The 14737-nt window shown below is 47.6% G+C and overlaps 1 protein-coding gene across 5 annotated transcripts in view; it reads left to right on the top strand.

The window, feature by feature from the left end:
- oxr1a (oxidation resistance 1a) overlaps positions 1–14737 on the top strand; it is a 147995-nt gene that overhangs the window by 58254 nt on the left and 75004 nt on the right. For all 5 annotated transcript variants that reach the window (XM_031576119.2, XM_031576123.2, XM_031576122.2 and 2 more), the window contains one exon: positions 6317–6507. In XM_031576119.2, the coding sequence (XP_031431979.1) occupies positions 6317–6507 (191 nt within the window). The remainder of the gene's footprint in view (positions 1–6316; positions 6508–14737) is intronic.

The following is a 14737-nucleotide window of genomic DNA, read 5'->3' as shown; positions in this document are numbered from 1 at the left end:
AGAAAGAGAGATAGAGAGATGAAGTGTAAGAAGACGTCTGAGAACTGCAGCGCGTGATTGGAGAACTGCAGCGCGTGATTGGAGAATCTGTGTGCAGCCCTGGAACCTCCGGCGGGCCGCGTTGGGCAGCAGGCGACAGGTCGTGTGGTGATGTGTCCAGCCAGTGTGTCTCACAAGCACTGGCCATCTGTGACGTGGTGTGTTTGACCTCACACACACACACACACACACACACACACACACACACACACACACTTCACACATGAGCAGCCTCGCTCGCTGGCCATGACTAGAGCTGATCCACTTCCCCATAGGGATGAAGGAGCGACTCAGCCCATCTGGCCTTGCTGGTGTTGGAATAATCAAAACAATCCTCTGGGCCATATTTATATTCGTATATAGTTATTTAGCAGATGCCCTTTAAGTGAGGCAGCCTGTGTGTGATGCATTGATAGACTATATAGCTCTGCTGGCATGTGTCCCTTGCTGTTATGTTAATTAGAGACACGGATACTGTTCAATAAGGTCAGCAAACTTTGAGCATAGATCACAGCAGCACAGCCCCGACTTGTAAATTACTGACATGGCAACTTTTAGCAGGTGTGTGTTGTCACAAAGCACAAATCTGTACATTCAATAGTATGCACCAAAACCCACTCTTTGTACGTACGTTATTGTCAATATAAGAGGAGTGGGCCATGGGTCATATTCGACCAGCCAGGCTTCTTGAAATTGTTAGCGATACTTCAGCTAACAGAAAGACAAAAGGTCCTGGTCTCTCCTCCTCCAACCAGAAGTAAATACAGACAGTATTGTTGTTGTAGCTCATCGTTTGTTTGTTTGTTTATGGCTGGTTTTGTCAGACATTGGAGGTTAGGGTGGGTGCTTGTCTGTCTGGTGGTTGAGGGGGAGGGAGGGTAGCCTTCTTTTGAAACCGACGCGCTGTTCTAAATAATGGATGTTGCTCCAGACTGGCATTCTCTCTCTAATTGAGCGAGTTGCTGGGCACCACACGAACTAGTTATCAGAGGTCTTTGGAATGAGAAAGGGCACTGACAAAGTCCACTCGCCATGCTCAAAAGATGTCTGTCCCTTGTGTTTTCAATTTCCAATAGAAAAAAAATACTCTGTTTTCAAACCGAGAGGGCAAAGGTGATCTTTTTCTCCTGCACAAAGTACCATGGCCTCCACACACAGGGGGCACACACATACGGTGTTCAAATGAAAGTCGTGTTTTAGGATTACAACATCCCATCTAGCCTTCAAATTATCCTGCTCTAACTCCTCATGAGAAAGAGAGGCCTCTCTAATGTCCGTATGCCCTTGTTCTACAAGCCTCAACTTTCTACATTTAGGGAGGTTCTAGACAGCACAGTTGTGTTTTTCGCGGTAGAGAATTGACTTCCCATGTCCCTGTGCAGGCAGAGAGAGACTGGCTATGATCAGCAGGTTTCCCTTTGGGCCGTGAGTGGAGCTCTGTGCTGTGCTAAAGGGGTTTTTTAGTGTTCAGCCTGGTTAGCCTGAACACGTGTGCAGCTTTCACTGACTGCCGTTCTGGTTCGCTGTTTCAGCTGTGTCGGCTAACTAGCAGGTTTTTTGCGTTCTGGCTGACTTGCTTCGGCGTGTAATGTCTCTCTGCAGCCAGTTCCTGTTTTCTGGCTGACTTGCCTTTCTGTGTTGTTCATCAGGCTAGTCTTCAACTGGTGTTTACGGTTTGTTGGGCAGAAAGAGACAGAGCGAAATGGGAAGAGAGAATTTGTGTGTGTGTGTGTGTGTGTGTGTGTGTGTGTGTGTGTGTGTGTGTGTGTGTGTGTGCGCGTGTGTGTGACAGACACTGCACCTGGAGCCTCACACTCATTGTTATAAATATGCATCTGTTTCACTCTCACTTACAGTACAGTTATTCTGTCAACCCCAATGCACTTTATTTTAATTGCAGACACACACACACACACACACACACACACACACAAACCTACACACACACACAAACATGTAAACACAGACTGAAGTAAACAGTTGTTTCTGATCTGGCAGACACAAAGCAAGGGGAAGCCTAATTACCAGTTGGATGAGTAGGACGGCTAGCCAGGAAGTCGTTATATAACTGTGGCTATCCCTGTTCAGTTGAGAGTGTGTTTTCTGTCTTTGAGCCAAGTCCAGGGCTCGTCTCGTCTCCACTCACTTTCATACATTTTTTTTTTTTTTTTTTTTTTCGGTGCCAGAAACCGCTCACACGGTTTGCTGATTACTGAAATAAAGTCTGTCTGCTTTTTTGAGTGTTGTGAAAAGAGAGACGGCCATCTCTCATGCAGCTGCCATTGCACTGATCAAGAGGCAGGTGATCATCTTGCCCATTCCTAAGGGAACTGGGGTTCGACTGAAGAGCTCCCTCTCCATCTGAACGCCATGCATTAGGACTCTCTCTTTGTCTGTTTGTCTTTGCTTATCTCTTTCTCTATCTCTCTCTCTCTCTCTCTAGTTCTCTTTCTATCTCTTTTTCTCTCTCACTCTCACATAGACACACACACACACACACACACACACACACACACATACCCACACCCACACACACTCTTGTCCTCATTACCCCACTTCTTCCTGACTCATCACACACTTGGCTCACACACACACACACACACACACACACACACACACACACACACACACACACACACACACACACACACACACACACACACACACACACACACATACCCACACACACAAACAGCCGAGCTGCATAACACCCCTGAGCGCAGGAGAAAAGTTTAGTCAAACCACGGGCCGCCGTGGTGCCAGCTGTCCAGAGAGTTTCCCCTTCTTGTCTGCTGTGCTGCTACTGCTCTCCGTGGCTGATGCAACAGCACAACAAGTCACAAACAAACCTCCAGTGTCATGTTGGTGTGTTGTGCTGCTACTCTCCATGGCTGGTGCAGCAAACAAACCTCCAGTGTCATGTTGGTGTGTTGGGAGCCGGCGGAAAATATGATGGCAAATGAGAGGCTCTCCAGTGGTGGATTCTGCTGTTGACAAGGTGTCCTGTTTTTCTTGTTTTTGTTTTTGTTTATTCTGGCGTTTTTTTTTTGATACTGTATGTGATATGAGATAGCAGACAAGGAATGAATAGGAGAGAGATGGGGAGTAGGGCTGAAAGAGGACCCTGGAAGGGCCCGTGCGTGGGTATGGAACGACCCTGGATGGGCCTGTGCATGGAACACCTCCGCTACCGCTGGGCTGCTGCCCTCCCACGGCATGCCCAGTTTTATGTGTGGTATTGTGAAGTGACTAGTGGCGTGTTGGATGTCCAGTTTTAGGTGTGGTATTGTGAGGTGATTAGTGGTGTGTTGGATGCCCAGTTTTAAGTGTGGTATTGTGAGGTGACTAGTGGCGTGTTGGATGCCCAGTTTGTGCGTACGAGTGCCCACCGCGGGTTCACCCCCAGCCCACGTGACACGGGGCTTTGTCCCATGTCTGTTATCAGACAGAGCAGCCATTCTATTCCCACGCTGCTCTCATCTCACGCTGGCCCAGTCAGCATTTCACCACGCAGTGGCAGCTTTTAGGAGAGCAATCTTTTCTACTGCTGGACTTTTTTCATTCCTCTTCTTGGTTGGAAATGTTTAAAAGAATGACTTTTGGTATTAGAAGGGGAGTGAAGGGTAAAGAGAAGCAGAATTGCCATATATGAGGAGGTGGTAAGGGGAAGAGGGAGAAATATGTGAACTCAACAGAACCTTTTGGATTAGTCACTTTGGTTCTCTTTTTGTTTTAAAAACATGCAGTGATCAGCCAAAATGATCAGTTTCAGTTCAATTACAATTTTGTCTAACTGTGTGAAAATAACTATTACTTCCGTTTTGTGCTAAGCGCACCTTATTTTTACAGACAAACTGAGCCTGTGCGATACGAATCTGGGTTAGACAGGATGTACACATTTGAACCTTTATTACCTATAATGCAACATTTCCCCTCAACTGGTAGATGCTGCTTTCATTCCCCATGTGTGTAGATGATTTCTTCCAACATCAGCAATCACATGGCTCCAGCAAAAGCCATATCAGTCTGAGCTAGCGATATCAGTCTGAGCTAGCGATACCCTTAGAATCTTAGAACCTTAGAAAAAACACATTTGCAATGAGCAGGCTGGATATGAACTGCTTTATTTATCAACTCAAGTTACAACACAACACTGACAATCTTTGTTTTCAGATCATTTGACAGTTGTTTTGAGGCCCCCATGTTGCCACTCTTCAGAGGAGAAGCAAGGAGAAGCACATCTTGCAATTGGCTACCTTAGATAGTTTTTCTAATGATTGAATTGACCTTTCTATGGAATTGAAGGCTTAACAAGCTAATCAGACTAATTATGTGTTGCAAATATTCAGTATTGAGTAGTTACAGGTATTCAAATCATGAAAATGATTAGGGTGCCTAAATATTTGCACAGCCTATTTTTCACATTTGATTTAATTTCAAATACTGCTACACTAAATATCTTTGTCTGGAAAACACCCCAGTACTCAGTGTTAAATAGAAAATGAGTAATATACCACTGTGATCTTTTTTTGGTGAATTATCATGCAGCCTCAGAGGGTACCAAAACTTTTAATACGACAGTATGCGTGCATATTAATATTTCGAAAACCAACACGGTAATTGGAATGAAGTGGGAGTGACAGATAACTAACATAAGCGCAAACGTACTCATGTAACGTCACCTTTAACATTAATATTAATATTTAGAAACACGTTGCAGTGTTAAACGAGTCATCGACAAATATCTGTCTCGAAAACCGTTCATTTGGGTAAGCTAATACATAACGTTAATCTATAAATAGACTTAGGATATCGGTTTATTTAACAAACTGGCCGATAATCAAGATAACAACGACATCCAAGAGAGCTCGAGGATGTTATGCACGCGAGTTGAGCCTAGTTGCGAGCTGTCAGACTGTTGGAAATCTCTCTACATTGGTCAGACATTCTGCAACTTTACCCAATCCGACTGAACATGTTGAACTCTTCGACAGTACCTGACAATGACCAACAAACACCAACTGCTGGCGCACACTAACCCAACTGTCGGTGTTTGTTGGCGTTTGTTGAAGAATGTTGGCGTTTGACGGGGCAGTGTGCAAGCTGCTTTAGAAGGGGCATTTAGTGGGAAGGCCTGAATTTGTGAGAAATCGTTGGTGATTACGTTCATATCAACTCTACGGACATCCTCAGATTTAAATAGCTGGCGTTCATGAATTAGGCGGAGATCTTTTCTGACGTTGGTCTTCCGAAGTCCGTTAGAAAACATTTCAGAAGACACTTCAGAAAATGTTCATTTTTTTTTTTTTTTGTATTTGAAAAAATAAATAATTTGGAGATCGACAGGGAAGGTCTTTGAGATCGACACGTCGATCGCGATCGACAGGTTGGCGACCTCTGCCTTAGATGCTTCAGAGGATCCTGTGTGGTTCATAGGAAATGCTGTTGTTGCCAGTCCAAAATGTTTTATGAAAGGGCTGTCAGATAATCCCACATGATTATTTTAGAGTGACTATCAACTGACCTCTGTGGAACTATTGCATGTGTTCTCTTGGGACCATAACAACACCTCTCCGTTAACACCCGAAAGCCAGTCCACAAAGTAGGACGGACTGCACACCACATGTTTATCGTCCACACAAGATGGCTTTCTCACAAGGCCAAAACACAGACCCAGCTTGAGCAACAGAGCGTCTCCGTGTTCCCATGACCGCCGTCTCAATTATGTTGAAGAATGACTCGAGAAAATGAGACGTTAGTCATATGTGTCCTTCAGGCTCATCTGCGTTACCACAGACAAATGAGTGTGGCCGCAGGTCAGAACGCCCCCCATCTGCAACCCCCTCCCCTGCACCCCTCCCCCTCCCCGTCCACTCTCATCTGCCTGTGGCCCGACCATCGCTGTCAAAATCATTTTTGCGCCAGTCGAGACTCCGCAGCGTGAAAAATGAATTAATTCTTAACAAGGACATGATTAAGTTATTGATTCCCTCTCTGCATTCATCATGGCTGTAGCGAGCGAGGGAGCGTTGTACCGCAGATTTCCCTCCAGTCCACGTCCCGCAAGTGCTGACATAACAATATGGATTAGGCCTCCACGGTGGTGATGATTTGAACTTGTGCAGATGATCCTTGACTTGCTGCTGAGTTTTTCATCTTGTATTGGTTTTTGTGTGCTAATTTGTAACTGCTTATGGTCTTACTTTTCTTTTATCTTCTCCCTCTCTTTCTCACTGCTTGTGTGTGTGTGTGTGTGTGTGTGTCCTCTCTGGAAAAGACTGAAGAAGAAATCCCAGTCGGTGGATATCATCAGTCAAGGCTTCTCCGCGCTGATTCCGGGCCTGCAGTTAAATAGGGCCACGCCACCTGTTGCCAAGACGACCACATTGGAGGTGCAGGATAACAACGCCACCAACTCCCAGCGATTCGTTCCCCGGTGCGCTGAGCTGAAGCGCGGCTATACCATAGGTACACAAGCATGTCTGATGTTTCCGTTCTGTGTGTGTGCGTGTGTGTGGGTGTGTGCATGTGTGTGGGTGTGTGTGGGTGTGTGTGTGTTTGTGTGTGCATGGTTGTGGGTGTGTGTGTGTGCGTGTGTGCATGTGTGTGGGTGTGTGCGTGTGTGGGTGTGTGTGCATGTGTGTGTGTGTGCATTTGTGTCTGTCTGTGTGTGGGTGTGTGTGTGTGTGTGTGTGTGTGTGCGTGTGAGTGTGCTTCTGCTTTCGGGGCTCCTTCGGGACTGTGAGTGTCTGGCAGATTATGTGGGCGTTTAGTTTTTCAAGTCTTCTGAAGAGAAATGGCTCCGCCCACGGTCAGCCGGTTTTATTTTAGCTCCTGGTGGCTTTGGAGAAGGTGTGGTGATGGTGAATGTTTGGCAAACACCTACATCTCATCATCAGGGCCCCCATTCCATTGAGTAAAATCAGGATCTGTAAGATGGAGACCCACTTCTGCAGACTGGTGTCAGCTCCTATGGCTCTTCTGTTCCTCTGCCTTTAAAATCTCCTCTCTCTGTGTCGTTAGTGAGCGCTCCTGTTTCATCACACTACTCTGAATGCCCCACGCCATGACTCCCTCAGAGACTGTCAGTCATGGTGCCATGATGGTACTGAACCCACTACCCTGGAGCAGAACTTCCCTCCATCTCTCTCTCGCACCCTCTCTTTCTCTCTCACCCTCTCTTTCTCTTCCTGCCTCTCTATCTGTCTGTCTGTCTCTTTGTCTCACATTCTCATCCTCCAGCCCCATTTCATTCCCTTCTTTCCTCTCTCTGTTTCTGTTCCTTCTTTCCTATCTCTTTCTTTCCCCCCTCTCTCTCTCTCTCCCTCTCTCTCTCTCTCCATCTCTCTCTCACACACACTATTACTCTTGTTTCTTCTGTCTGCTGCTTCCTCTTTCTCATTAACCATGAGTCTGATGCAATCCCCCATTCAGACCAGGCAGAGGCAGAGGCAGAGGTAGAGCTCAGAGGTGGCCAGAGGTTGTTAGGAGAAATGTAATTTAAGTCTGGAAACTTCCATATCAGATAGTCAGGTGAGAGGAGAGGAGAGGAGGCAAGAAACAGAAAAGAAACCAAAAATCAGGAGCCATCAGATTCCCCTCACGTATCTCCTCACACCATCCCTCTCTCCTCTTCTCCTCTCTTCCCCTCTCCTCTCCTCTCCACCCCACTCCACTCCATGCCTTCTCCCCTGCATGTCTATGAAGTCCTTAATGTGGCTGTTGAGCATCGCGGTTCAAGGTTGCCCAGCGATGGGGCGCTCAGCTCTGTGGGTGGGTGTGTGTGTGTGTGTGTGTGTGTGTGTGTGTGTGTTTTTGTGTGTGTGTGTGACGGCTGAATAATTTGGCTGCAGCCCACCGCCGATGCAGGTAATGTTGAAGGAATGACAGACACGCAGATGGCGTCGCTTGATGGACAGGTGTCTGGTGTTGCTTGACAGACGGCTCGCAAGTTCACTGGCATTTGTAGCTGAAAGACCAGAAGCAGCTAATCAGGAATGGCAAAATGACAGCACCAAGCCATGACGTGTCTCTGGCACAGTGCCTGTGAAGAATGTTACACAATAGACATCCGTTTGAGTTAAGAATGGTAAAGACTCATTTTACAGAATTTAGTCCAAATGTCATTCTATACGAGACCTGGTCTCCCCGGGCTGGATTACAGAATGCAGTACTCTCTGTCCCTGGTAGCTAGTGACCAATGATGTGGTAGTTAGGCTCCAGATTTATGTTCATTATTTGCCGTTCTTGCAAGATGCTCACTGATCATTCATCAGCAGGGATGTTTAATGCTGGAGCTGTATCTGCAGTCTGATTGATAGTCTAATATTATTTTTCCTCAAGACTCGCAAATGTTATCAGCTTGTATTTCATGGACTTGATGGCCAGGCTTAGTGCTGTGTCTTGCTGTGAGGCACAGACTACAGAAAAGAGCGGGGACTGATCTGAGAGCAGCAGACCTACCTTATAGGTGACCTCTCCGTGGAACAAGGGCCTTTACTCACAATAGACTATGAACGACCATTCCACTCCGAGACATTTGGAGCTGTGGAAAATGTTCGCCATTTACGCTACCTGGCTGACTGCTGAGAAGCACAGCAACATCAATCGATTTGTGTGTGTGTGTGTGTGTGTGTGTGTGTGTGTGTGTGTGTGTGTGTGTGTGTGTGTGTGTGTGTGTGTGTGGAGAGAGGTCACTGGCTTTAAATAGCTAGAGCGCAGGTGGCAGACTGGTTCTCTTGTTCCGCCTCGCACCTTTTAAATCAAACCTGTTTGTGACATTTCTGCCCCAGTGGAGTGGGAGGGCAGAATGAGCGAGAGAACAAGAGTAATTTCAGAGGAGGGCAGAATGAACGACAGAACAAGAGTCATTTCAGAGGAGGGCAGAATGAGCGAGAGAACAAGAGTCATTTCAGAGGTGGCAGAAGCGACTGGGCGATTAGATCGCCAGAAAGGTTGGATGAAATTCCACAGTTGCGGTGCAAGAGCAGGTACAAATGGCACCTGACTTATAGCCGGCTATAGTGAGTTTCCTTGTCTGCCGATGGACTGATGCATCGCTATAATTGTCCGTCTTTGGGTATTGGAAGTGGTGAGCAGACAGGGATTAACCTCTGTTGTGGGTGGCAGTGAACTTGTAGATATTTGCGATGAGCTCCAGAGGCCATGCCGTGGGGGGGTGTGTGTGAGGGGGGGGTGAGAGGGGGGGGTCCTGCTGAGAGCCATGAAATGACGGGCTCTATCTGGCCAGTAATCGGCAGAGGAGAATGGTAATTTACTGCAACGAGGGAGTAATGATGGTAGGGAGCACTCTCTCTCTCTCTCTCTCTCTTTCTCTCTCTCTCTCTCTTCCCTCCTGCTATCTTCCACTCCTCCGGCGGGCTCTGCCGTTAACGGCCGCGCAGGCCAATCCATCAGGGAGGTGTTAATAGTCGTCCCCGGCGTGCCGCTATCTCATCTAACAGCCGTTTTCACCTTCCGCTCAAAAGGATGGACGTCTCGAGACGCAGCTCGGTCGAAACGACGTGAGACAATTTCATCCGGCCATTAGCGTTCTTGTTAAGTGCAGAAGCATAAGTGTCTAACACCGATACGGGAGTTCATGTGCGTGTGAATAGCATTTACCTGAATGGAGAAGTCACAATAGAGTGGCTCACCTTCCAGTATTTTCTACCACTTTTAAGTCTTGGTATGAAATCTCCGACTCGGAACAGAAGTGATGCTTGTAAGGGCTGTTAGCTTGAGTGGCGTGAACTCCTCTCCTTATGTCAGCTGTCAGGCGGAGCGACTGCCACTGAAAGACCGAATACGCAGAGAGGATGAGGTGAGCCCTTGCTCGTCTGCATGTCCGAGTCTTTCATCTCGCATCGAAAACACCACTCTAAACCTAGGTGGGCTAGGTTTGATGTTGATCTAATGAAATGAACTGTGTTTGTGTGTGCGTGTGTGTCTAATGAAATGAACTGTGTGTGTGTGTGTGTGTGTGTGTGTGTGTGTGTGTGTGTCTGTGTGGTCTGTGTGTGTGTGTGTGTGTGTGTGTCTCTGTGTGGTCTGTGTGTGTGTGTGTGTCTCTGTGTGGTCTGTGTGTGTGTGTGTGTGTGTGTGTGTGTGTGTGTCTAATGAAATGAACTGGCTCCAGCAGCAACTCAGGGTGGGGAAGGGTGCGTTATTGGCCACGATTCACCCCAAGCACACAGAGTAGGAGTGGAATATTTTGGGTTTTAGCCTCCCCAGACTTGCAGCCAATAATGAGGGCTAGGTGTGTGTGTGTGTGTGTGTGTGTGTGTGTCTGTGTGTCTGTCTGTCTGTCTGGTCATGTGCCCAGTGATAGGTGTGTGTGTATATATACCACATACTGTCCTGTGTGTGTGTGTGTGTGTGTGTGTGTATATATACCATATACTGTCCTGTGTGTGTGAGTGCAGAGCCTCTCCTGTGTGTTACGCACCTCCTGAACGCTGACAGGACAGGAAAAAAGACAAAAGGAGGTGAGGAGGACTCAAACGAGGGGCGGGGTGTGTGTGTGTGTGTGTGTGTGTGTGTGTGTGTGTGTGTGTGTGTGTGTGTGTGTGTGTGTGTGGTTGTGTGTGTGTGTGGAGGATGAGCAGAACTCAAACGTCCACTAGGTTCACTATTTTCTCTCTTTTCTACCGGCTTCTGCCTCAGTTGGCGAGCTGCTCACAAACTGCATATAGTATCTCCTGATGGCATCGATAATTGAATGATGCAACTATTGCATCCAATTGGTTTGCCCACTTTCGCCACCGACTCTTTCCTCTGGTCAGCCACAGCAACCCCAGACTGCAACCAACAATCAATTATGTGACGTATCTGGCATTATCTGACTGAAAACCGAAAGCATTGTCGAGGAAAATATATACTAGAAAAGTATTAAAACTGAAATTAAAATAGGCTATATTGCGGAAGTTGGAGTCGTGGTTCAGCGTGATCTAGAAGGTTCTGCATGGCATATCATCTGAAAGTCATCTGGCTGCCTCCTTCAGACGTCTCATTTTTAGCGAATGAGCAGGTGCTGTCTGAAAGGCAATGTTTTGACATTCGCAAGGGGCTGTTTGTCCTTCCCTTCAGTCTGACTGTCATTTGCCTCATCCTCCTTCTCTCCACTCTCTCACACACACACACACAATTTTCAGACACACACTTGAACACAAACACACTACACACACATAAATACCTTCCACAGAACATCGACCACACCCCCCTTCCACCCACATGCACACACACTGATTTTTTCAACCACACACGCACACAAACCCACATGAACACACACACACACACACACACACACCCTCCATAGTGCATGTTTACATTGTTCATGGCTGTTCAGGTCCAAGCTGATTTTTCCGTGACTGACAGGGCCTTGACATGCTCTTAGCCTGCTTCTGGAAGTATGTGAGGTCACTGCAGTTTTTCAGGCCTGATCAAATTCATTACGGCCCATAAAAGCCGTGCTGTTCATCCCGACCTTCCCCTTTTACCCTTCTCCCTCTCTCTCCCCAGCTCTCTGTCCCTCCCTCTCTCCCTCTCCTTCTCTCTCTGTCCCTCCCTCTCTCTCTCTCTCTCTCCCTCTTTCCCTCCCTCTCCCTCTCCCTCCCTCTCTCTCCCTCCCTCTCTTTCTCCCTCTCTCTCCATCCCTCTCCCTCTCTCTCTCTATCCCTCTCTCTCTGCGCTCTCCATTGTTGCTCCATAATGTATTTCCTTCTTCTGACCCCAGAGGCTACAAGACTACGTGTCTGTCTGAAGGGCGTGCAGAAGCGCCTGTAGTGTCGATTTCAACCTTGGCCAGCTGAGATACTCTATCGTATCATGTCAGCGTTCGACTCGTGAGCAGGGGAAACATGGAAGACAATGGCAGAGAGTGCGCCTGCATTGCATACTAACATCACTGGCTCACACAGCCTTTTATACACCAGTCTGCTCCAGTCGCCTCATCTGATTGGATGGAAACTGATATTTCCTATTGGTCAGTCTGACCTGCCTGACGTGACACCGTCAAAACTATGACATGACATCGGTCATGAACATGAATGTTTCTGACTGTTGTCATTAAGTGTCATTCTGTAAATGATGTCATTTTTAATGTCAAGGTGACATTGTTTGGGCTGTCTTTGTTACGACAACTTGACATTAACCAAGACAACATGACCTGTAAATATCTTTGTTATAACAACCTGACATTAACCATGGCAACAAAACCAGTCATGAAACATGGCAGGCCCAACTATCAAACTAGCTTTAGCTTTATGTCTTAATATTACATTAAACTCTTATATGTGGTTGGTTTTGACATCGGCTGTCATGAGACTTATAATTGTGTCATGAATTTTCTTTGAGCTCAACTACAGTTGTACAGTTTGGATTACTCCTATTAAGATGTCATTAAGTGCTATTACACTGTCAAATGCTTTTCTAACAGGGTCATGAATAATTCTCTTGACCCTAACTACAGTGGTACCATTTGTCATAACAAAGACATTTACAGGATATGCTGTCTTCAACATCAAGTTGTTGTAACAAAGACATCCCAAACAATGTCCACTTGATATTAAAAAATAAAGTAATTTATCGAATGACACTTAATGACAACAGTCATACACATTCATAAAGACTCCTCCATGTTCTGTTACCCAGAATGATTCACTGAATCATTGTCATGGTATTTATATCTGTGTTCTGGAGCGGTGGGTTGTGGGGGGCATATAGGCCTGTACTGTATATACCCTCCTCTTCTCCACCCATTTGAATTCTTGCCCTTTTCTGGATGTGCATGTGTCTACATCTTTATCTTCATATTACACGCGTGTGTGTGTGTGTGTGTGTGCGTGCGTGCGTGCGTGCGTGCGTGCATGTGTAATCCTCGGTCCACATCACGCACACACACTGAATAATGTTTGTTTGCTCTCGGGGGGGTCTTGCACTGTGAGCGCGGGCACACACTGTTTATGTGGCAGCACTCTATGCGAGGGAGCTGTGGGCAGCAGATAGCAGGACAGTGGGCTGGTGGGGGTACAGGAAGAGGGCGGTGGGGGTGGGGGAGGGGTGGGGGGTTGGTTGGTTGGATGGACGGAGGAGAATAAAAGGCTAATGAAAGAGCCCAGTGTCAGGCATGTTTGCACACACCAGTGACCGGCGCGGCCTGGTTCTCTGCCTCCAGACGTTGGGTGCGTTATCATCCCCCGTGTTTGCATGCACCGTTGGGGGGGGGGCTGGAGGGGAACGGAGCTGAGCAGAGGGGACAGGGGGGGGGGGTTGTCATCAGCCTCAGGCCCATACAGACACTCTCCTCTCCCGGTGTGAGGCGCCTGCTGCTGCGGCTGCCGCACCTCAGATACCTGCTGGCCGGAATTCATTTAGTCTCAGCACGGTAGATTGGGCCGAGCACCAGATTCAGTTGTCAGCTCTAGGGAAAGAGCCTTAGGTGTGTGTGTGTGTGTGTGTGTGTGTGTGTGTGTGTGTGTGTGTTTATTTGTGCACATTGTTCAAGGAGTGTTTTGGACAAAAGCCAGGAGATGGAGCTTTTTATCCTTTTCTTTTTACCGCTCCTGAGTTGTGTCTTTATAACTGACAGGTCCATATCCATATTGGAAGCAGCTTAACATTCATTTGCTATTTGTGTTGCTGCTCTAGGTTAAGTATGGCTGTTGTCTCTCCATCCATACATGTTCCTTTTCACCTGGGGGTGGGGGTGGGGGGTGGGGGGGGCGTAGTGTACTCTCACCCCCGCAGCCACACTTGTGGCTACATGCGCTGGATCATGTTGTTGTCTTAACTATTGATGATCCCCAACAGGATGGAGTAATCAGCTGTAATCAGCTGATCAGTAATCAGCACATATTCAAGCTCTGCGTGGGAGCTGACTGGCAACCCACTCATTTCTCCTGGGGGTGGGGGGGTTTGTTGACATGATGGTTCCACCCTGGGGGGGTGCGTTGACGTGATGATTCCACCCTGGGGAGGGGGGTGCGTTAACATGATGATTCCACCCTGCTCGGTGGCTCCAGCAGCAGGCTGTTCGGCGGCAGAGCAGGGCAGCAGCCGGCACGGAGGTCCTGCTCCAGTGTTGTTGATGTATGTGACCTCTGATGCGATTAAGGGTCGTGTTCCCTCTCCACTTTCATCACGTTTGGCTGAATTAGATTTGTGCCGCCACCGTGGAGCATTTCCACCTGCCTGAACCAAGCACCTCAGCGCCCCACTGAGCTCAGCCCCCCGCCCCCCGGGGCTATTGAGGCAGCACAATCACGGGGACCCCCAGGGGGTGCTTGGAAATCAGATCAACACCCACCCCCCCCCAACCTAGTATGGCTGCTCTGTTGACATAAGTGGAGGGCTGACCCGGCCCTGATGTGCTGTAACCACCCAAGGCTCTCAGTGTGTGTGTGTGTGTGTGTGTGTGTGTGTGTGTGTGTGTGTGTGTGTGTGTGTGTGTGTGTGTGTGTGTGTGTCTTTCTGTGCTTCTGTTGTGGGAAAGACCCCCGTTTTTGTAAAAATATATAAACAATATCTATCGCTCATGTACCTTTTAAGCTCCAAATGCATGTCTCCTGTCTCCAACTCACATGTTGGCACACATGCTTTTGAACTTGAGCGCACATGACGAACCCACAACATCCAACACACACCAGGAGGGAGGTTTATCCTGTGGAAGACCTGCTATCTCTGTGCCATGTGGCATAGA

Source organism: Clupea harengus, chromosome 11 (genome assembly GCF_900700415.2).
Source record: "Clupea harengus chromosome 11, Ch_v2.0.2, whole genome shotgun sequence".
Classification (NCBI taxonomy): domain Eukaryota; kingdom Metazoa; phylum Chordata; class Actinopteri; order Clupeiformes; family Clupeidae; genus Clupea; species Clupea harengus.
The sequence above is the reverse complement of the archived record's forward strand: the minus strand, read 5'-3'. Positions and strand labels throughout refer to the sequence as shown.